The sequence below is a fragment of the Myotis myotis genome, unplaced genomic scaffold (assembly GCF_014108235.1).
Source record: "Myotis myotis isolate mMyoMyo1 unplaced genomic scaffold, mMyoMyo1.p scaffold_m19_p_8, whole genome shotgun sequence".
Classification (NCBI taxonomy): Eukaryota; Metazoa; Chordata; class Mammalia; order Chiroptera; family Vespertilionidae; genus Myotis; species Myotis myotis.
The window spans coordinates 12,767,776-12,792,635 of record NW_023416390.1 but is presented as its reverse complement, the minus strand read 5'-3'; the positions used below and the strand labels follow the sequence as shown (position 1 = coordinate 12,792,635).

The following is a 24,860-nucleotide window of genomic DNA, read 5'->3' as shown; positions in this document are numbered from 1 at the left end:
TCCGTGGCCCTGGGCCCCTGAGCTGTTGAAATGCCCTTGGTCATTCATTCTATAGCACCCAACCATAAAATCAACTCCTCCAACTTCTTCCCCTCACACATGATTGAGACAATGTTGTCTCTGGGAAACCCATATCAGATGCGTTTTATGTGTTCATGTGTGGGACGTGGCCTAAGTGAAGGCTAATAGCATAGTTCTTTCAATATTTTGACCAGACATATTTTTTTAAAAATTGGACCTGAAGCCTATACAGCCAGCTGAGGCAAATTTACAGCCTTGCTTTAAGAACAAAACTCCCTCAGGCACCGGCTTCCTAAAAGCAAAACCAGAAAGGAAATGAACTCTTGCTTAAAGACAACCCACCTTATTTTATGGGTTATCAATTTTCTAGCTGGCACACAGTTCCCTAGCTACTATGACTCTCTCTCCCTTTCCCCCCACCTCCTGCCCCAACCCCAAGCAAATATTGAGCCACAAAATATATGAAGTCTGCATTCTAGCAAACAGCTCAGTTTCCAGAGGATGAGGTATAGGATGTGGTGCCTCGGTAAGTAAAGCCAAGGGAGCAGCACGCGGTGATGCGGCCTCGCCACACTGATGTCTTTGCCAATACATGCGTTAAAACCTTAGCCCGAAGCACATTCTATATACGGGGTTACTGCCGCTTGGGCGATGCTGGAGAATTCATCTTCCTTGTCTTTGGGGCAGCTCTGCCAGGCGAATTGTCCACAACAATGCAATGCACTCGATTTCCTTCTAACTGCTCCACTGACCCTGGGTTGGAGCCTATCAACTCCTCAAAATTGAGAAAGGACTAAATAGTTTCTTCTTTTTTTTTTCCCTATTGATAAAGTCAGCCTTCCCAATGGGAATAGACTATAAGATAGGGGTCAAAGGTTAACTGTAGATACTCGTAGTCTGCTCTGTGCTAGAAAACAGTAAGTATGATTTTCTTAGTATACATGATAGAGTATTAAAATAAGTATGAGCAACTCTAAAGAAAAGGGGGGGGGGCTGTAGTTACTAAAAAGCAAGTGGAAAGTTGGACAAATCTGACCTGATACAGAATGACGTCAGAATTGAATATTTAAAGTTATATGCTAGTTTTGTCAAATCTCAGACTTTCTCCAAGTTTCATTTAGTTGTAAAGGCGCAACTAAGTATGGAGAAATATGAATATTCTACTACATGTTTCAAAACCAAATATCTACGCATCTACTTGGGATAAATGCCAGAGTTAACATCACAGATATGTAAAGGACCTCTTGTCCAAATGGGAACATTAAGCTCCTCAAACCGGAGAATGCAGTCCTTGCAAACTGTCATTATTTCAGTAAATGGAACCGGTCCTTTAACAGATGGGCGACATACTTTGCAACTTGCTGATAGGCTAATAAAAGACACTGGCTTTTAAAAAAATGAAGGACATGTTCTTCTCAAGTTACAGTACGCAAATGGATTTAGCAGAATAAAATTAAGAAGGCATACAACAGTTTGACAAAAATTGGGAACAGACTACGGAAATATGATCATTCTAAACATCAACATCAAAATGATATTTTTTTACTTAAAAAAAACCTGGTTGTTTAAACCATACAGAAAATATACACTGATAAAGTCAAAACCAGGGGTAGCATATTATGAAATTATAAATATTGACATAACAAAAACATGAAGTTAATTTCTTCTCAAAATATAATAAAAATCCCCCAAGACAGGCAGTCCCCTTTTCTATCAAGTACTTTTCCATTTGTATCAGTCAACCTCTTGTGCTTCTTAAAGTAAAATTTCTCCAGCTGATGGAAGCAATAACCAAATGAAACCCAGACTATGGCTCACATGCAACAGGGCCAGCCTTTCTGCTCACCTTTCCCGTTCCTCTTTCATCTTCTCCAGCTCTTCTTCTCGCAGGCCCCCATGCTTCACAGGACCTTTCTGCTCAGCCTTCCCACCCTTCTCGTCTTTCTTCTTTCCAAATCTAGTAAAACATGAAGGGGAAGATGGCTGTTAACAATAACCGTGTTCTTGTTATGGTGAATTTAAGATATTTATGAGATGAGTCCATTAAACCATAATTTCTTATACTAAGTAATACAAAATCATTTTGCATAAAATGGAAATAAAGTAAGGTATTGAAAGCAGAAAAATAACATAGTTATTGAATTCTCTTCTTTCTACTCTCCCTCTTTCCACTCATATATTGATTATGCAGCATGCATAAAATCATATGGTTAAAGACTAAAAAATGTCAAACCATTAATTCAGTAGAGATTAAAGAACTGAAAGGTTATCATTAAAAATAAGTAAAACCTGACCAACCTCTGAAACAGGACTCCAAAGCTCCAAGTGACATGCACATTTAAGGTAAAACTCATGGGATAATATAATGATGGTGTTGCAAGGTACCTTACTGAACACCTACTTTAATACTGTCATTTTACAGATGGAGAACTGAAAGCTCTGAGAGGCCTTAGGCCTTGACCAAGACCACCTAACAGGTTCCATACAGGGCTGGGGTTAGAACTTGGGTTGCCTCCTCCACAGCCCTCTTTCCTTCTCAGCACATTTAGTCCCCTACAGAGCCACAGGCTTCCTAAGTCAGCCCAGGGTGAGTGTGCTCTGAGCACTCCTTGGTGTCAGGCACATTTGTCGTTAACTGGACACAATGGCACTTACGATACCTTATGTTTTTTCTCTACCTTTATTGAGATACAATTGACATATAACATTGTGTAAATTTAAGGTGTACAATAATTAATATATAATAATACAAGAATAAACTATGTTTTGCATACTCACAACTATAAACCTACTTTTGGCCCACCTTATATATACCACATCTTCTTTATCCATTTGTCTGTTGATAATACACTTAGGATGTTTCTATATCCTGGCTATTGTGACTAATGCTGCAATGAACATGAAAATGCAGATATCTCTGCAAGATCCTGCTTTCAATTCCTTTGGATATATATCCAGAATATAATGGATTCTGGATTGCTTGGTCATACGTTAGTTCCAGTTTTAATTTTTTGAGGAACTTCCATACTGTTTTCAATAGTGACTGTACCAATTTACATTCCCTGCCAACAGTGAGCTAGAGTTCCATTTAAAAGAACAGTGTGTTTCCTCAGCATTTTGAGGAAAATAAAATTGCACATTTGAAATAAAAAAGCTATTAAATTATTAGCAGGACACATTCTTAAATGACAGACATTTTTCCCAACAAATATTTTCTTTAGAAGCAGTCTCCCATGGTCTTGGGATCAACACACATAAAAAATAAAAAGACTTGATGTTCTGCTGATAAACAGAAAAAAAAGTCACTCTGACTAAGGACATTTTTCAAATTACACATTCTTGGGCTGACTGCCTCACCCCCACCAATCCCGCTCTCTGTCCCCCAACCTCCTGACAAATGCACAGTGAGTCAGAATCTCCTCACATGAGGACCTGGCTTATAAACTTGTAAGGAACTCTGACTTTCATGCAAATGGGTTATATTTGTTTTTTTCTAGATTGTGTTTCAAGCTAAAGCAGAGGTTGTGCCCTAGCCTGTTTGGCTCAGTGGATACAGCACTGGCCTGCAGACCAAAGGGTCCCAGGTTTGATTCTGGTCAAGGGCATATACCTCGGTTGCTGGCTCCTCCCTGGCTCGGGCCCTGGTTGGGGGTGTACAGGAGGCAACCAATCAATGTGTTTCTCTCATATCGATATTTCTCTCTGTCTTTCCCTCTCTCTAAAAATCAATGGAAAAAACATCATCCTCAGGTGAGGATTAAGAAACAAACAAAACAAAAACAAAAACAAAGCAGAGGTTGTCAGTCAAGGGGCAGCTCCTAGTATCGCACATGGAAGACATCACCACTAATATCTACTTTCTTGTTGTTATCAGAATACAGATGCATCCTACTTTCCTCAGAGTCTCTCCCAATTTGGACTTTTCTGCATATTGTGCAATTTCTAATTCCAATTAATAAATCCTCTTTCATGAACTTTCTCTCTTCCCATTGCTCTCTCTATCGGCCTCTGCTCCTACTGCATTTCCCCCTCTGTATTCAGCCTAGTTTGGGGATGTTGGTTGATCAAGTATCAGCTTTAACTCCATCATCCCCAGCCTTTTTCCTATCTCTCTCTTTCCTGCCTTCCTTTCTGCATCTAATTTTTTTCCCTCAATGAAGAAATGACCTGATGTCATTTATAGACGTAAATAAGGAAGAAAGAAAAATACAAAATTTAAGAACATTAACTTTCAAATATAATTGAGATTTGCTGATATATTCAAGGTCTCTCTTAAACCTAAAAAGCAGGAGATATCTCAATAATGTGTGTTTCCATTAATATATTCTTTAGTTTTTCAGACTCATGCAGAAAAGTCTTAGAAGTCAATATTATTACTCTAAAATTCTTTATGAAAGAATACCTTAGTACATCACATAGAGAAACAATTTTCCCTCAAAATGTCATCAGATATAGTAATATTTGGGCAAAAAATAGAAATTGTGGGGAGTGAGGATAGAATAATGCTTCAGGAAGTTGATAAGGGAAAAAATGTTGCCCAAAACTCTATAGATATTTTCTCTGTGTCCTAAATATCTTCTTCTAAATTTGAAGGTTTTGAATTGTTTGAGACAAAAGTAGTTTTGTTTTTTAAGGGTAAAACTAACCTATGTCCTAGTATACCTTGATCTTTATTACCACAACCAGTTAAGTGTTTTTTCTTCCTGCAGCTAAAGTATTTCAATTTTACTGCAGCTTGAGAATAGCTTACTATACTCCTGCCCTAGTGGAACATGTTTGGTCAGAAAAAGGTTGGTTGTAAGTAAATTCTGCAAAGCATGTTCTTCTTAGCAAGAATCATTAGTCATAAACAAATCAACCAATTCCACAAGTATTATACATGTTTTGAATCACAGTTCATGATCATTTACTAAAGTTTCCAATAAGAAGGGTGGAAATAGCTGAGAAATTTATTTCATTAACCATAAAGAACAGTCACACATTATTTTATAAAGTTTGGGTAGGTTCAAGAACAGAATTATAAAACAATAATCTTTAAAAGGACTCTCATATTGTTCAGAGGAGGAAATTAAGAGCCAGAGAAGTTAACTGCATTTTATATATTAACACACATAATTCTTTATTCCAGTTTTGCAATCAGACAACTTAATTATCAGTGGTGGTGGTGGTGGTGGTGGTGGTGGTAGGGAGTTGGGAGAAAAGCATCAATTGGATGAATTTTATAAGCCTTTGTTCTGCTTTCCAAAGCAGCCTCTTTGGGGGTCATTTCACAGCCATTCTTACTTTCTCTGACACACAGGAAGAGGAGCTGGGGAGATTCGGATACCTTGATTCACTTCCCCATTAGCTATTTTTGTAAGAAAATTCATGAGGACCCTAAACGGCTGAAATGACTGCTTTGCATTCTAGGGTTTCAAATATCCACTGCATTCCAGGCCTCCCATTATCTATTACCTCGGAAATTTGAGATTGGCCATTCTGGGCTAGGTGCCTTAAGGAAATTGCTTACAGGTCAACCTTGCTTTATATAAAAGATATTTTCCTGAAGAATTCTGTGCGAACATATGCTTTCAATCAATAAAATCTTATGTTCCATGTACCTGGGAAGCCTGTTTAAAGAATTTTATGATGGATCTTTTTGTAAAGTGGAAAAATCACCTTTCAACATGCCCTTTATGTAAATTTAGATTTTCATGAATTATAAGTTTGCTTAAAACACCTGTCCCTGTTCATTTCTATGGAGAGGTTATATGAAACAGCTTTATGGAAAACTAGCTTGCTAGCTTTCTTCTTCGCTCCTTTATGAATTTGTTTTAAAAATATTTACTAGGCATCTCTTCCGTTACATAGTACTTAGGTGTGGTACTGTATTGGGCACTACCTCATGGAATTGACATTCTAATAGAGGAGACTGTTACCAAACAAGTGTGTGTGTGTGTATAGTTGTAAGTTGTGAAAAGTGCTATGAAGGGTATTAAGAGGGACAATACTAGGATATTATTGGGGAAGTACTCAGTGAGGAAATAACATTTAAACTGAGACTACAAGGGCGAGAGGTCCAGACAAGCAAAGAAAGGAGGTAAGCCTTGTGGGTGGATGAATCGGCACACACAGAGGACAAGAGGTGGGAAAGGCCTGGTGCATCCCAGGCAGCAACAGAAGGTCAGAGTAGCTGAAGGAACGAGAGCAGAGCAGGTACTCGCACAGGATCCTGAGGGCAAGAACGGCAAGGACCACAGAGTGCAGGTCTGAGAGAAGCTCGGAGTTTAGTCTAAGAGTGACAGTAGGCCATTCCTTAGTAATTCAAGGAACAGAGAAGCTGGTCAGGGAAATTGGGAGATTTAAAGAGTGTTAGAGGAGAAACTAAGTCATTTTAAGTGGAAATGACACAATGTAACATACATTTTATTGTAATCTTCACCCGAGATATGTTGAGAGAAAGAGAGAGAGAGAGAGAGAGAGAGAGAGAGAGAGAGAGAGAGAGAGAGAGAAACATTGATGTGAGAGAGAAATATTGATTGGTTGGCCTGGAATACTGCTGAGAAGTCCAGAGAAGTGAGGACTGAATAGTGTCCACTAGATTTGGAGATTTGGAAATTGGTAGCCATTCATCATCTTGGCAAAGTTCAGTGGAGAGGTGTAAGCAGAGGCCAAGTGATCTTAACAATGAATGGCAGATAAGTCTAAAATTTTGTGTGTCTGTGTGTATATAACCATTGCTGGTAGGATGGGAGCTAGAGGCAGGGTGGAAAGTTCAAGAAGGATATTTTGAATTTGGCTGATATTGAAAGACTTTTGTTTGCTGAGAGAAAAAAAAATGCCACAGAGTGTGAAAGGTTAGAGATGGAACAGAGAAGAGAATAAAGTTATTTTTTCACCTTGGTAAAATACACATAACAAAATATACCATTTTAATAAATGTTAAGTGAATATTTTAGTGGCATTAAGTACATTCACATTGTTGTGCAACCTTGAACCACCATCCTTTGCCAGAATACTTTGATCACCCCCTGACCGAAATTCTGTATCCACTCAGTAACTCCCCATTTCCCCTTCCCCAGCCCCTGGTAACCACTATTCTACTTTCTGCCTGAATTTGCCAATTCTAGGTACTTCATGTAAGTGAAATCATACAATATTCATCCTTTGGTGTCTGACTTATTTAACTTAGCCTAATTTCCTCAAGGTTCATCTATGTTATAGCATGTATCAGCATTTCCTTCTTTTTAGAGGCCGAATGACATTCCATTGCATGTACTTACTATATTTGCTTATCATTCATCTGTGGATGGACATTTGGGTAGGTCCACCTTTTGGCTATTGTGAATAATGCTATCATGAACACTGGTATAGGAGAAAAACGTTCTTGATAAGGGAAGAGGTCAGAGATATACAGAACTTCTGAAGGGATTGGCTGTAAGCAGGAGGAGATTCAGGAAAAAGAAATGGCTAGGAGAAGAAGCTAGTTTGTTTAGAGAGTTGATAAAGGGGAAGTGAAGGTGTTCCCAGGTAAATAATTTAGCAGATAGCATGATACAACATGTGTAAGAGAAGTAGTTTCTATCGATAAAATGAGATTTCTTGGCAGAAATGAAGAAATCAAAGGAAGTAGAATACACAAGGTGGAAACAGAAAGGGTTACAGAAAAATACCAAAAACAGACCTTACTTACATTGTGATTTTGCCTAGGTTGGAAGTCCCTGAGCAGCCATCTGGGAAAGTAATGGCTTATTCATTCATTCAATCATTTACTGAACAGCCATTACACATCATATGGTTTATATACATATAATTTAACCATTAATAGCATCAACTCTCAGGTAGTATCTAACTTAACAAAACAAGCCCTGGGATCCTATCACTTTCCATTTGATAAAGATTTTAAATACAGTTCTAAGTAGTTATCCCCTAATTTCTCAGCAAATATTTTCTTCTGTATCTTTCATCGAGTTTTCTAGATAATGATGACATTCAAAACCTTTGCAGATTCCCAGGAAGGATGGCAAATGATCCAAATTCACAATATGTTTAGCTCCATCTCTGGCTTTTTCCATGTCTGGTCTCTCATGTAATTCACTTCATAGTTCTGCTAAGTACTGTCTACAACTTTCCTCCTAGATCCCATTGGGCTGTTTAGGCAGCTATTAGCATCCACTCTTCTTCCACTTAAAAGCAATCCCGAGCAATGGCTTAAGATGATTAAAAGATGGGCAAGAAAAAAGTTCAGATAATCTTATTCCAAATCAATGGTGACCTATGAACCCAAGGATAGTTGGAAGTTTGAAATAGAATGTATTTCGCCCCCTCCCATCGGAGAATACCTTTAGGTGTCCATGATGCATTTGGAAAGGCTACGAGATCCAGTCCCCATTAATACTGAACTTGGAAATCTATGGAATGATGTCAGATGTAGAAATGCACAAGCCTCACGGTCATGTTTTGCTGGCGTTGGATAATGGTTCATTCTCCCTGTAACTAGCTGACTTACAAACCACACATGATATTGTCTTAGCACTTTATAAATTATACAGTTTGAAATAGCTCAAGCAAAATACGGGAGGAGAGAAGTTCACAGACCTTTGACTCTATTTCCATAGTTTATTCCGAAATTCACCCATAAAAGGGTTCTGTTGTCGGATGTATTCTAAATTGGCTTGTGAATTAGCATATGCATATGCCAACAAAATTAGTTTCCAGGCATTGCAATCTCCTACGATTTTGTGCACTTCAGCTATTGCTTCTCTCTAAAACGTATGTCACAGAGGTCTTTACTTGTTTACCTCAGATGGCTCCCACTGTATTTGAGAGTTAATGCATCTGATAAAAATTCCGTGAAAATTGACCAATTAGAGAGTTTTCCCTCCTTTTGGTGGGTACCTAAGGGCATCGCCTACTTTTATGTTAATATTATTGATAGAACAATGAACACATTTGCGTTTGTTGGAAATCAATCTTGATAAAGCAAAAAAACAAACAAACAAACAAACAAACAAAAAAAAACCCATTCAATTTTATTTTTAGCCTCCCACAGTATGTAGGATTGCCATTGTTAATGCTGGTGACTTTTCAGGAGGGGGTGGAATGCTATCACTCTCTATGCTTTCCCAAACAGAAGCATTGATTTTAAAAGTCCAAGTCCCCTCCATGGCCTGTGAAAGGAGACAGGGATTTGCTTCATAGGATGTGTTCACAAGCAGCACATGAGCTGATGCTTTTTAGTAACTGAAGAACTCAATCTTAAAAGTCGTGTTAACTCCAATTGGGCCAAGCAGTGGAAGCCCTAAAAATAATATTTCTAATTAATATTTTAATTTCTGGTATATGATTTAGACATTTATTTGGGATACATTTATATGTTTCCAAGATGAAGGCAAACTATATGAAAACGACAAACATGTTTAATCCCACTGATATCTTTATCTACCACTTCCTTTGAGGCCAACCTTCCCGTCTACCCTAAAACAACTACTTTCCTCTGGGCTGTTCTTAATTCTAGGATGTGACTCCTAAATTGGTGGTCATGGCAACTCTTCATTCTCAAGCAAGAAATCTTCAGATCTCAAATAGGTTGATGTTTGTTTCGGGGATTAAAAAGCAGAGAGGTCCTATAACACTCTAAGATTTCTCTAAGTGGATAAAACACCTGCTGGGTAGAGTCTTAGGCAGCCCACAGGCTCAATTCAAGTGACTTGGGAATCCTTGAGCTAATTTGCCTGCCCTGACTAAGGAGCCAGGAAACACATGAATTTGGAAATACCGAATACATTAAAAAGTAATTCTAGCCGCAACCAGTTTGGATCAGTGGATAGAGCGTTGGCCTGCAGACTGAAAGGTCCCAGGTTCCATTCCGGTCAAGGGCATGTACCTTGGTTGTGGGCACATCCCCAGTAGGAGCTGTGCAGGAGGCGGCTGATCGATGTTTCTCTCTCATTGATGTTTCTAACTCTCTATCTCTCTCCCTTCCTCTCTGTAAAAAATCAATAAAATATACTTAAAAAATAATTCTAGAGGATCCAGGAAATGCAGTAAAGCAAAATGCACACCACCAATAACCCATCTTCCTACAAATAACAACCAAGCGAAGAGGCCCTCTAGAAGACCAACTTGTAAAAATCAGTTAAGGAATTTGGGAGCTACTGGAGAGTTACTTTAAAAATATATATGTTTTTTAAAAAAAATATGTTCTTAATGATTTTTTAGAGAGACAGAAAGGGAGAGGGAGAGAGAAATAGAAATATCAATTATGAGAGAGAATCATCAATCAATGGGCTGCTTCCTACACGGCCCCATCCTAAGGATCGACCCTGCAACCAGGACATGTGCCCTGACCAGGAATCAAACCATGACCTCCTGGTTCATAGGTCGATGTTCAACCACTGAGCACACTGGCTATGCTGGCCAGTTACTTTTGATGAGTTTTTCTTTTTGTAGCAAATGAAAACTCTGCTCTGAGATTATTAAAGCATCACTCTGTTAGGAAAAAGACGGGAAAATATGAAAAGAGGCCAGAAATAAAAATAAACCTGAGTGAGTGAGCAAGAAAGATAAAGTTACTAATAAGGTATGATTTTCAGATCCACACGGGGACTATAAAAGCGTATTAGCTGTCACTACCACACTGGGTTTTAAGTTATTCTACCCTCCGCTTTCCAGAAGGAGAAAACCTCGTCAGGAGCACCGTGAACTTGATTAATCGCTTTCATACGCTCTCGCTGGCTCTGAGACATCGTAGGCAAGAGCCTCAGTGATGCAGACTAACTGCTTAGGATTTCTGGGAAATATATTTAACAGGAGCATTAAAGAAATAGATCTTTTTTTTTCATTCTTATGCTTTCTTACTAGTTAGATAGGCTTGTCTTTTTATTAAATGTTTAATTATTTCAAAGCAGGATACATGTGGTTTCTTCCTTCTTCTTCCTATTACTTTTAAGTGGTTCTTGGAGCATCTCTGAAGGCTGCTGGAGTGCACAGGCGTGACCCAAGGCCTGTCCATAAACCCCAATACTGAGTCGGACAGACCACACGCTGGAGTTCCGACCATGGCTAATAACCAGATAGCCCTTCTCACTCTCCCACCCACAGCATCTCCTGCTTCCTCTTTCCTTCCGTTTTCTCTACCTCCTATGCCCCAGAAACCCAAAAACAAGGAAAGAGTGTTCTGAGACCAAATCACACCTCATGTCTAAACATTTTCTACCAACTATGGGAGGTTCTCCCAATGGCAGTGCTTTCCTCTGATCGCCCTGCTGGGCTCCCCCGACACTGACCAGACTCATCCTGCAGAAGGAAATCGGGGCCCTGCACCGCAGGAAATAGCTCTGAGGTTCATTCCCTGGCAGGTGGGGCCATTTCAGCAAAGGGCCTGGGAAGGGAAAGACTGACTGACTCATGTCAATGAAATTAACCCCAGGGAGAGCTCACAAAAAAAAAGTGCAGTAGAAATCAGAGGCCTCATGTATAGTCTCTGAATAAAACATCAAATACAACTTACATTCCAACATCACCAATGCATATATGTGTAATTTGTATAAAATCTATTACCAGAAAAAAAATGAGGGTGCCCTTAACTTGTTGCGTGTAAAGAACAGAAGGACAATGTTCAGAAATGACTGATATTTTGGGGGAGGGGAGTGGACAATGACTATTCAAAGGACTGTTTTTAAAGAAAATTCTGGATGTTGCCTCTCCATCTTCAGAAGTTCAGATAACAGGGCACATTTTCTCTGGAATTCATCTGCACTGGATAAGAATAAAATGATTGAGCTCCCAATCTAGTCTAATGGGGGTAAAACTTATCTTTATAGCTCTGATTAAACAAAAAAAAAATGATCACTTCTTTGATGCCCAAATTAGCATCTTTTCTCTAGCATACTGAATTAATTAGCTGAGTGACAAAAGAATTAGTCCATGTAGGATCAAAGCTGAAATCATATTTATCTGAAATTTAAAATTAAGAACACAGCATTAACCCTCTATAGCTCATGTAATGTTCTTTTATGTTCTATATATTCTAAACCTTCTGCATGTCACATAAAGTATAACTTGGGCTTTAAAAAATATTTTTTCTTTTTAATATATAAAATATTCCTTTAAAAGACAATGAGAACATCACAGATTCTTTCCCCCTGCGGGTGGGAAACTTTTCCATTGTGCCATAAAAGTCTTAAATTAGGTGGCTTCCCCTCCTCCCCCCAGGATTTATTGTACAAGTACAAAAGAAGCAAAGTAATTAATACATGTGAGAGCTGGTAAGAGAACCTTAAACAATAGAAAAGAGTTATTATATTGATTTTCAATAAGTGATACTAAGTTTGAAATTGTTCTTAAAAGATGGAAGCTCTCTTAACTGGGCTTTTTCCTGTAGAAGAAAAAGCAATTTTGAATAAGGGAGAATTGTTGGAGGTTATTTTCTGGGATGTCCCCATCGACTATAACTCACATTTAAAGGTCTTTAATTTTTTTGATGTGCATAACATTTTTCCTATTCAAAACAAACTTGAGTAGGCATATGTATCTTTATTCAGGATAGGATGGAGAATGGATTCAGGGAAGGTTACAGAGAGGAGGAGGGCTTGTGCTGGTACTACCAGCTGTATTTGGGATAGGGTACTATTTTAACCATTGCTTAAGCATGAGCTCTTCCAGGGCTAGGACTGAGTCTCTATATGTTTTGTTGTTTACGCCTTCATGCATTCATTTAACAAATACTTATTGAGTACCTACTTTGTGCCAGATTCTCTAGTAGATGCTAAGGATGTAAGTAAATTAGTCAAACATGGTCTCTACTCTCATTCTTAGCGCCTAATACATAGTAAAAACTCAACAACTGTTGCTGAGCCGAATTACAGATGAAGTCTGGATTTCAGGGAATATATTGCTTGTCTCCTTTTTTCATAGCCTCTATCCTAGAAGGAGGATCCAATGGTTCTTCATAAATCAGCATGTTATTCCCCTACAAAGCTCCCATGCTAGAAGATACTGTCCCTATAAACACGCCAATCACCATACTAGCTCAGTGTAGGTGTGAGAGCTACAAGGTAGGCACAGCCTGGGTGTCTATAGTCAGCCATAGCAAAATTAAACAGGGGACAGACTGTGACTCGCCTAGGAAAGGCAATGGACAGGACGCCTGGCTATCTAAGCATCATGGGGGCCCTGAGTCACCTTAGGCTTCTATCTCTGATGACCAGTTCTTTCATGTTGTACAAACACCTTTTTTAAAAACACCATGCCAGGTTCTAAAATGAGATGTAAACCCCAAGCCATCATTAAAGATGATTAATCTGCAAGATGTCACCTGGAAACAAAAAACATGATGTCTATGTACTTAGACCTTTAATTTCAGCCTCAGAAATTATGGCCTCTTTAATCTTAGGTTTCAAATAAAGGTATGTGTGAGGTAGTTGCTAGGTTCTCCTTCTCTAGAGATTTGACACTGCTTATCTTTGTCATTAGTTCATCCTGTCTTTAACGAAATTCCAAATAATAATAACCTCCATCTGTGCTCCTTAATAAAGGAGTTCTTTTAGGAAAAAGAGGTTATTAAAAAAAATTGAGCCATAACTTAGTTTATAAGGCAAAGGGTCAGGTTTCAATATTTTTATGTTAGATTTAGAGTAAAGTTAACTAATATCCTTTTTATTTGATAAGTCCCTTAAGAGCAGGTCATAAAACTGAATTGATTCTCAACTATGAATGGGCTGATAGGAAAACAATATCCATCCCTAGTGTCTCACGAGAAACTGTACATAATACCTGGACTCATCTAGGGCATAAAAGTCACAGGTCTTATGAAAGTTTTCAAATCTGTGTTGCTTACAAGAGTCTCTACTTCAGTTTTTTTCAAAGTCTAGAAACTCCCTTCCTCTAGTTACATTTGAGTTTGCGACCCATGGGTTGCCAAATTCAAAACGCAGTGTAATTTGTTATTTTTAATAGAATTTTTGTTTATTCATTAAGTCACACAGTAAAGATTGTAGACACCCTCCAGGTCCCAGAACACCTTATCCTGAGGAGCTCTGCCTAAATGACAGTCACTCAAGGGCCATTGAGCAATCAACGTTTCCTTTGTCCAGGGTGGGGCGGGGCAAAAGACAGGAATCTTTTACATAGGAATAGGATTCCCCTGGGATTGTAATATCATTTTATAAAAATGGATATAATCTCATTCTCAGCCATATAACATCACTAAAGAAAGTATATCCAGGATTAAACAACAACAGCAATTTAATTTCTGACAAGGTTTTCTAATCACCTATAATTCAGAAAGAGCTATTACTAGTAACACACAATCATAAATGTATGCTTTCACCTAGAAATGTGTAGTAGCTTAGCACACTGATGATTTACAATTTGACCAAAGAAATCAGAAATTGATTTATAGTCTGTCCAAAGCATCAGGCTCTTATTTGCTTGTCCACTAGACTGTGAAACTACTATTCTGCTATGTAAGTATATTTTCTTGTTCCTCTCTTTCCAGTACCAAAGGCTAATTTTTCTTTTCTTCAATATCACAGATGAATAATTCCCCCAGATTCCTGATACTATTCTACAGTTCAAAATGGCTGCTATAGTTGTCACAGAATCATAAAAGAAACCAATGCTAGGAATTTTGTGTATATGTAATTAAATGCACAATCCTATAAAGCACATAATTAAATAAAGCAGAGGGTTAATCCTCTGAGTAGAACATTCCAGATAGAATTTTTGGTGAGCATATCTTAAAAAAAAAGTGGGCAATTCAACCAAGTAAATTAACCTGAGGGTGTTTCCTTATCTCTGTGGTTATTTTTAAATATTAAATCCATTTTGGACATCACATACAAGGAATTATATTGGAAATGTTACTTTTGCCCAACTATGTGTTTTCTCAGATGACAGAAGTGTCTCAGAATCTGCCTGTGTTTCAGAAAGGCTTTGGGCGGTACAGGGCCCATCAGCAGCGGCACTCGATGATGCTGGGTTGGCAACCATCACCCAGCACATCTGCAACCTGTATTTGGCTTTGGATTTAATGCTTCTGGTCTCTCCAGGTTTAGTGTTTCTAAACTTCACCACCTAATATTGAAGCAACTTCCAATAACTCATCCTTTTCACAAACATTACAGTCATATTTGATTCTGTAGAAACCCTCAGTATTTGTGTTTTTCATTTTGCAAGGTTATCTGGAAAGCCAGGCCAATGTATTATTTCAAGTGTGACTAAGCTGTTGTCATTCATTTTACACCAACCCTAAGACTTTCTAGGTCCCATCCTGAGCCCTGTGGGCTCACGGATCTAGCCAATCCAGTGATGTAAGAATCAGATTGGATAAAAGAAGAATATATCCAGCCATTATCTCAGTTCTATAAATGTAATATTTGAGAGCATGAGTAACAAAGAAAAGAAAGAAGAACTGGAATAACGTACAATTTGGTAAGGAAAGCTGGAACTTGACATGCTTCATATAAGTTTAGCAAGTTAAGGAGAGGAGAGTAGGTCTAAGATGGTCACATTAATAGACAAAAAAAATGAGAAGATTCATGAATATTAATCCTAAAGCAATTAATTAATATGTTGCATCTAAAATAATGATTGGATAAATTGAAATTTTTAAGGTAATTATAAGTGCTTTAAAATATAAAATGCCATTAATAACCTATCATGTAATATATAAAACCATAGCTCATTTATGTATTTATTTATTGGATTTAAATTGGATTTTGGTATAAAATATGCATATTACATATCAATTTTTACAAGCACCAATATATTTTAAAAATAAGTTTGTTCAATAAATATTTTTGAATATTACTTATTTAATTATCTCTCTGTGGAAAATATTCCATTTGCATTTTTAGCTATAAAGAGATTTGTATGCAAAGTGTTCTGATTGGTTCAAAAATTGTGGAATTATAGAAAGTTGTGTACGCCAGAGGGATCTTTGCCATCATAGTTATGCAACCCTCTCAAAGCTCAGAAAGTCTACCGAATGGCCTAAAGCCATTGGTAGTTGGGACCAAACAGGGACTTGAATCCTTCAATTCATTACAAAGTCTTTCCATCTCGTGATGTTCCCCAATTGTTTGTACATATGTTATGAATTATTCACCAAAAATTCCAAATCTTTAAAAAAGAACCCTATTCAATAAAATTTAGGTTTTTGGGTTGTTTTTTTTTAAAGTTTGAATTGCCCAGATATGCAATTAGTTGTAATGACAAAGTCCAATTTAGTACCTACTTGGCCAAATACAACATGCCAACCAATGTGAGGGCTTGATAACTTTCCCATTATCTTAAGTTCCCTTGTTCACTGACATGCTCACCCTTGTCCACAGACAGACCCTTAATATATGCCAGCTGATTTGGTCAGATTGCTAAGAAACAATTACTTATTATTTAGCTCCGTTGGCTAGAACACTGTGGTAATGGGGTCGAGGTCATGGGTTGGCTCCCCTGTGTGGGCCAGTTAACTTGGACCTATTCCATAACCACAGGGTCTACCACCAACGCAGACAGTCTTACAAATACGTGCCAGTGGTCAAAAGGGCACTTGCCAAGAATGTGTGGATGGAGCAGCATAAATCCATCAATTCTCCCAGAAAAACAGCTCAATGTCAGTTTTGTTGAACACATGTGGGTTAATAGCAACGTTTTCACAGGTGAAAGGCAGAACATAGTTTCAGAGTTTGTAACACCACAGAACTGCAAGCATGGAGTTCAAAACAAATTTTTAGAAAATAGGAAAGCCTTTGGTGAAACTTAAATTCAAGCAAGCATTTGAAATTTACAGGAAAAGTTTCAATGTGAACCAATGATTTCTACCAGCTTAAATTTTTTTTCCCCCACAAATTTTGTCCCATGTGAAATATCCTGATTTTAAAATATTGGCTCATTTTTAATTAAAAAATAATAATCTAAGGCCCAAATGTAAAGTATCTGTGAACCAGATTCAGGCTGTGGTATCCCATTTTGCAAACTTTGGTAATATATCTAAATACCTACGTATTTATATCCATGTTATGTCTATATGCATTTTCATGACTGTAGCCACCTGAAATCAGTATAATTGATTGAGCTTTCCATTGATCGATGCCTACTGCTTAGCTCTTGGCTCGTGTTGAACTGTCATCCCTCAAATAAGGACGTACCAGTTTTAAATAGTACCGTTAGTATAGAAAACAAAGATTATTGTGGGTTGAAATTGTTGGTGACCGCCTTGTAGAAGAGAGGATCACCCACGTCTCTAAAACTCAGCCCTAGTATATATTTTTGAATACCAAAACACAGTTATCGGTGTTTTCTTCAGAAAGCCCCCTATAGAAATTTATAAATCAATAGGGCTAGATAGTCAATTCTGCATAACAACACAGTTTAGACCTTGTATCCAAAGTTTTAAAAAACTGAAATAAAACTTTTTTTTTAAGATTTCACACCTCAGAGTGATCTTTTCAAACTCAGTCAAACCTGCCCTCCCTTAGGTAATAAAATATAGAGGGAGAAATATATTTCTGTTTCTCACCAATGCAGGCCACAGTGATTCAGGAAAGGGAGGCACATGATGCAAATACAAAAAGTACTAGAAAAAAGTACTGGGGCCCAGCTGTTCTGGCTCAGTGGTTGAGTGTCAACCCATGCACCAGGAGGTCAGGGTTCAACTTCTGGTCAGGGCACATGCCTGGGTTGTGGGCTCCATCCCCAGTAGGGGGTGTGCAGGAGGCAGCTCATCTCTGTTCCTCTCTCATTGATGTTCCCATCTCCCTCTCCCTTCCTCTCTCTCAAATCAGTAAAAATATATTTTAAAAAGGTACTGGGTATACTCACTACTATTAGTGATTTACTAGCTAATTAATTGATATATGAGAAAGCCTTATGGATTCTTGCAAACTAATTAAATTACATGTATTACAAAACATAGGCCAATCAGATTTCTTATAGAAATAGACTAAAAAGCCCTATCAGTAGCCTAAAAAAATGGAATTCATTCATAAAGTTATTTATCAAACACCTATCATATATCAGGCTCTGTTCTAGGTGCTGGAGATACAGAAAGACAAAGGTTCAGTGCTTTCTCCTATGGAATTTACAGTGTAGTCAATGCTTCTTGAGCTTGAATGAATGTTTCTCAGACTAAAGAGACAGGATATGAGGGCTTTCAGGGTTACCATGTCAATTATTAGAAGAGTTGGGTAGATGATCTTTCTGGTTAATTTTGCCGTTTTGAAAATCTGATTCAAACTGAGGTCCTTCCTCCCAGGAAATGTGCATACACTAATATATATAATTTCTAGAAGCTCACAGATTCCTAGAAGACTATCCATGTGTGCCTATCCATGGGCGTAAGTTATAAATATCTGTTTTAATGCAATTAAGATTCTCGCAGTGACACCAACTAATGCCACACTTTGTAGTGAAGAGCACACAGATAGCTGCAAAAGACAATAGAGCTAGGAGGTAGGTACTTTCTAAACAGGAATATATTCCTTTAGGTAGACTTTCAGGACAGACCATAAGTCTATCAGTGAATCGACAAATGCCAAACATTAAATGGAAATCTAAAATAAGTCAAAGATACATAATCCCTACTCAGATCTATTTTATTAGAATGCAATCAATTCTCAGTGACACGGAGGCTTTTTATCTACCATGTAGATTACCCACAGCCTCTGCTTCCCCTTTTCCTCCACCTTCCTGTTTTTATGGCCACCTGGGGACTCATTAGTGCTTCCACCAGAGGATGAGTAAAGGAAGGCAAAAGACATAAAACTGAAAATGAGTCAATTCTGCTACCTTTAAGTAGTTGGGGGGAGAAGTAGCTATTACAAGGCTTGTATTTTACATGAAGATTTCAATTATTGATACTCTCCTTGTCAATCTTACCAAAAAACAATTAAAGGTTGGTTCTAACCCTCCTTAGAATGTTAAAGTGATTGATGGTTGTAGAAAATCACCAAAGTAAATAACAGGAAATGATGCAAACTTTGTGCTAAAGAAAGATAAAAAACAACATACTTTCAAAGTCACAATTTCACAGTCCCAAGGAGCATCAATCCAGTGGGCAATTTTATGAATATACATAGTATATGCATGGACAAGGATCTCAAATTATGTCATGAGAAGGGAGGACAGCATCCACCCAGTGGAATGCTACTCACACAACAACACAGATGAACCTCAAGTGCATTGTGTTAAATGAAAGAAGCCAGATTCAAAAGGCTACCTACTGTTTGATTCTATTGATGGCATACTGGAAAAGGTGGGACTTTGGAAAACAGATCCGTGATTCTCAGGACTGGAGGGGAGAGTTTGTGGTTATGGAACTGTTCTACATCATAGCTGTGGAGACACGACTCTTTGTACTTATCCAAACCCCATGAACTGTATACAACAAAGAGTGACTTTTACTGTGCACTGTCTTAGCCAACAGGTGGGGTGAGGGGACCCCAAGTAGGAATACAGCTATAAGAAATGAACCTAATTATATTGCAAATAACTAACATAACCACATTGAAGGGCCTGGAAATAAAAGAACTAGCATAAATAACATTGAAAAACAGTATTTTTACTGGCTACAATAGAGTGAGGACAGAAAGAATTATATACAAATATAATACTTTAGTTAGCACAAGGCTAGGAGTTTGAAATTCTGAAACAACTTTAGGTGAATACTAAAGGGATAAACAAGGAAGTAAATATATTGTAGATAATGACTGCCAGCTTTTTTCACAATATGAAAATAAATTAGCAATAAGAAAAGGGGGAAGGCTATAACAAACATTATGGTGTTGAATTGGAAGTGGTAGTATCAGCATAAACTCATAGTTTTAAAATGTATATACAGATTCAGAGATATAGATGTGTGTGGATGTACAGGTTATTATCTATAATAATAAAAGTATAATATGCTAATTAGACTGGACATCCTTCTAGATGACCTTCCAGACAAAGCCAGGACTGTGAGAAAAGCCTGGGTCCCAGGTGCTTGCCAGAGGGAAGCCCGGGTCCTGGGTGCTAAAGGGAAGCCAGTGCCGGCAGCCGGGGGAAAGGAAGGCCTACTCTTGCACGAATTTCATGCATTGGGCCTCTAGTAAGTATATATATTTCTAAGTCCTGTTTGCTGAGAGGGTCTAGAAGCAATGGTTCCGGCAATGAGCACTCCTAGCTCAGATCCTGGTTTCTGAATAGAAGTCTTAATAAAAGGAACTGGACCTCCTAGGAAAGTGGTTGATTCCCTGGCGGTGGCAAGGAAAATATGAGATCATCCTGGAATACCACATAGAGCCAAAAAATAAGAAAGTTCTCAAGAAGTCTTGACAAAGCAAAAGGGAACAGGAGCGATTCTGAAAGAGCTCCCAATAGCCAGAGCTGGGATAATTTGACCAACAAAATCATGATAGGACTGGATTATAACCCATGGAACAAAATTAACTTACTATAATGATATAAATATTGAATAAATAAATTGATGGCAAAGAAAGAAAGGATATAAATATTGAATAAATAAATTGATGGCAAAGAAAGAAAGGATAGCTCTTTCATAGAGAATTCCAAGTGTTGAATGTAGAAGGAATAAACACAATAAAAATGATTATTGGAATAGCACAGTAATAATAGCTACCCACAAGATCCACTGATAGATGCTGACATTAGTGGGTGAAAGTATTGAGGAGAAATAGGATATTTGCATATAGTCTCAAAATATCTCCCCCAAGGTGTGTGTTAATTAAAAAATAGTAACTGTGCAGTGAAGAAACCAAATAGATACCACTTTAATGAGATGAGCAAGATTAATATCACCAGTTCTAAAACATATGGACATCATGGGCCCCTTGAGAAGGGCACATCACTTCTGTGGTATTCTGGCCAAAAATACACATCCTCAATCTAATCATGATAAGTCATCACGTAAACTCAAATGAGGGATGTTCTACAAAGTAATTGACCCAAACTCTTCAAGGTGTCAAGGTTGTACAGAAACAAGGGCAGACTTGTCCCAGAGCACAGGGGATCCAACGAGACGGAATATCATGGAATCCTGGATTGGATCTTGAAACAGAAAAAGAATATGAATGGAAAAGCTGGTGAAATACAAATAGGTTTGTAATTTAGTTAATAATTTTGTACCAATGTTAATTTCTTAATTTTTTATGTGTGTTATATTTATGCACTATCTTAACATTAGAGAAATTTGGGTGAAAGATATATGGGAATTGTACTACTTTTTCCAACTTTTCTGTAAGTCTAAAATTATTTCAAAATAAAAAGTTGCAGAAGGAAAAGTTTAAGAATAATTAAGAAAGCTAGAAGGGAGAAACTAAGATGGCGGCATAGGTAAACACCGGGAAATTGTCGCCTCACACAACAATTGAAAATTACCGCAAAGGACTGAGCAAACATTATCCAGAATAACAGAAAGGCTGGCTGAGTGTAAATTCTACAACTAGAAGGAAAGAAAAGCACGCTGAGAGCCAGAGGCGCTGCGGAGGTGAAGTGCAGAGGTACGGCGGCTCGCGCGCACGAGGAAAGGGGGTGGCACCTGAGGACGCGGCTGTCTTTTTGAATCACAAGCTCCCGACTGCTCTGAACTCCGGTTCCGGGAAGTCTCTGGGGACCCAGGACTCATACGGGGAGAAGCTGGTCTGTCCGGCAGTGGGCGAACTTGAAGGCGGCTTTCCCTCAGAGGTGCTTGCAGCAATTAGCGGGTCACTGAGTCATCCGCGACTCCAGGCGGAGAATCAGCCATAGCTCCTTGATCCGCCCTTGGATTCCCTGAGACCCCGCCCCACCCAGGCTGTGGCAGAGGCTTTTGCATGTGAATGTACCTAACTGCAGCCAAGCCAGGCAGACCCGGAACTTCCAAGAGAAGGCCCAAGGCCCCGCAGCGGCTTGCATTGCTTCACAGCTAAGCCTCTTCGTGGCTCCTGCTGTGTGGCCTCAGGCAGAGGCTGAATTAGCACCTCCTTAGATCCAGGAGCCACTGTACCCAGTGGTCAGAGGGGGACCATCCAGACTGCAACTCCTCAGATCCATAAGGGACACACTCAGGGAGCAGACTCAGTGAGCACCAAAGCCCCACTGAAGCAAGTCTTGCCCCAGAAGGGTGTCTTCAGCACAGAAGTTCTCCCACTTTAGACACAGCTGATTCTCACAGCCAATTGGCCTGGAGGTCAATTCCTCCCAGTGATTCTACAACAACCAAGGCACCAAGAGTGCACCAAGAGTGTCCACCCCAGGTAACTGGGGAGGCTGAGCTACTGGGCCCTACAGGACACCTGGCGCGCAGGGCCACTCTATCAACACAGGGAAGCTGCCAAAATGCGGAGACAAAGAAACAGGTCACAAATGGCAGAAATGGAGGAAAGCAAACGATTGGATATAGAGTTCAAGGCCACGTTTATAAGGTTTTTCAAGAATTTTATGGAAACCGCCGATAAATTTAATGAATCCCTCAATAAGTATAGTGAGACCATGGAGGACATGAAAAAGGACCAACTAGAAATTAAGCATACACTGACTGAAATAAAGAATAATTTACAGAGATCCAGCAGCAGAAAAGAGGATCCCAAGAATCAAGTCAAAGATTTGAAATACAAAGAAACAAAAAATACCCAACCGAAAAAGAAAAAAGAAAAGAGATTCCAAAAATATGAAGATAGTGTAAGGAACCTCTGGGACAACTTCAAGCGTACCAACATCAGAATTATAGGGGTACCAGAAGGAGAGAGAGGGCAAGATATTGAAAACCTTTTTGAAGAAATAATGACAGAAAACTTCCCCTACCTGGGGAAAGAAATGGACTTACAAGTCCAGGAAGCGCAGAGAACCCCAAACAAAAGGAATCCAAAGAGGACCACACCAAGACACATCATAATTAAAATGCCAAGAGCAAAAGATAAAGAGAGAATCTTAAAAGCAGCAAGAGAAAGACAGTCAGTTACCTACAAGGGAGTACCCATACGAGTGTCAGCTGATTTCTCAAGAGAAACCATGCAGGCCAGAAGAGAGTGGCAAGAAATATTCAAAGTGATGAATAGCAAGAACCTGCAACCAAGATTACTTTATCCAGCAAAGCTATCATTCAGAATAGAAGGTCAGATAAAGAGCTTCACGGATAAGAAAAAGCTAAAGGAGTTCATCACCACCAAACCAGCATTATATGAAATGCTGAAAGGTATTCTTTAAGAAGAGGAAGAAGAAAAAGGAACTCTTACCATTTGCCACAGCATGGATGGAACTGGAGAGTGGATAGATACCACATGATCTCACTCGTTTGTGGAATATAATGAACAACATAAGCTGATGAACAGGGACTGATCCAGAGACGGAGAGGCATTGATTGGACTGTCGGGACTTGGAGGGAAGGTAGGGGAGGGTGGGGGTAAGGGGGAAAGATCAACCAAAGGACTTATATGCAAGCATATAGGCCTAATCAATGGACATGGACAACGGGGGGGTGAGGGCATGAGCGGGGAGGGGTGGGGGGGTAGAGGGTAACGTGGGGACAAGGACACATATATAATATCTTAATCAATAAAAAATATATTAAAACAAAAAGAAAGCTAGAAGGAAATACATATATATATATATATATATATATATATATATATATATATATATACACACTAGAGGCCCGGTGCATAAAAATTTGTGCACTCAGGGGGGGAGAGGGGGTCCCTCAGCCCGGCCTGTGCCCTCTCGCAGTCTGGGACCCCTCGGGAGATAACGACCTGCTGGCTTAGGCCTGCTCCCAGGTGGCAGAGGGCAGGCCCAATCCCTAGGTGCAGCCCCTGGTTGGGCTCAGAGCAGGGCCAATTGGGGAGTTGGGGCGCCGCCCCCTGTCACACTCAAGGCAGGGTCGATAGGGAAGTTGCGGCGCCACCCCCTGTCACACACAGAGCAGGGCGGATCAGGGGGTTGGGGCGCTGCCCCCTGTCATGCACAGAGCAGGGCCAATAGGGGAGTTGGGGCACCGCCCCCTGTCATACACAGAGCAGGGCGGATCAGGGGGTTGGGGCGCTGCCCCCTGTCATGCACAGAGCAGGGCCCATCAGGGGGGTTGGGGCTCCATACCCTGTCACACACAGAGCAGGGCTGATCAGGGGGTTGAGGAGCTCCCCACTATCACACACAGAGCAGGGCGGATCAGGGGGTTGGGGCGCCACCCTCTATCACCCACAAAGCAGGGCCGATCAGGGGGTTGGGGCGCCGCCACTGTCACACTCAGGGCAGGGCCGATGGGGAGGTTATGGCTCTACCCCGTCACACACAGAGCAGGGCCCGTGGGGGGGGGGGGGTTGGGGCACTGCCCTCTATCACCCACAGAGCAGGGCCGATCAGGGGGTTGGGGCGCTGCACTCTGTCACACACAGAGCCGCAGGGCGATCAGGGGGTTTGGGCACTGCCCCCTGTCATGCTTATCCCGGTGCCAGGAGGCATATTACCCTTTTACTATATAGAATAGAGGCCTGGTGCATGGGTGGGGGCTGGCTGGTTTGCCCTGAAGGGTGTCCTGGATCAGGGTGGGAGTCCCCACTGGGGTGCCTGGCCAGTCTGGCTGAGGGGCTGAGGGCCGTTTTCAGGCTGACGGGTGACTGAAGCTCCCAACCGCTCCTTTTTTTCTTTTTTTCTTTTTTTCTTTTTTTCTTCTGGGCCAGCTTTAGCTCTGAGGCCTTGGCTGCTGAAAACAGGTTTCTGGCCTTTGTTTACCGTCTGTATTTGATACAATGTTGTGGTCCGGCTGGCTGAAGCCCGGCTGAGTAAAGCAGGTTTCTGGGTTTTTTTTAGCTTCTATATTTGCAACATAGTTGCTTAGAGTTGCAGCTGAGAGGCCGGCAAGTCAGGCGGGGAATGTTGGAGTCCTC

The 24,860-nt window shown here is 39.7% G+C and overlaps 1 protein-coding gene across 4 annotated transcripts in view; it reads right to left on the bottom strand.

Annotated features, from left to right (window-relative positions):
- PARD3B (par-3 family cell polarity regulator beta) overlaps positions 1 to 24,860 on the bottom strand; it is a 916,117-nt gene that overhangs the window by 187,898 nt on the left and 703,359 nt on the right. For all 4 annotated transcript variants that reach the window (XM_036319101.1, XM_036319103.1, XM_036319104.1 and 1 more), the window contains exon 19: positions 1,868 to 1,978. In XM_036319101.1, coding sequence (XP_036174994.1) covers positions 1,868 to 1,978 — 111 coding nt within the window. The remainder of the gene's footprint in view (positions 1 to 1,867; positions 1,979 to 24,860) is intronic.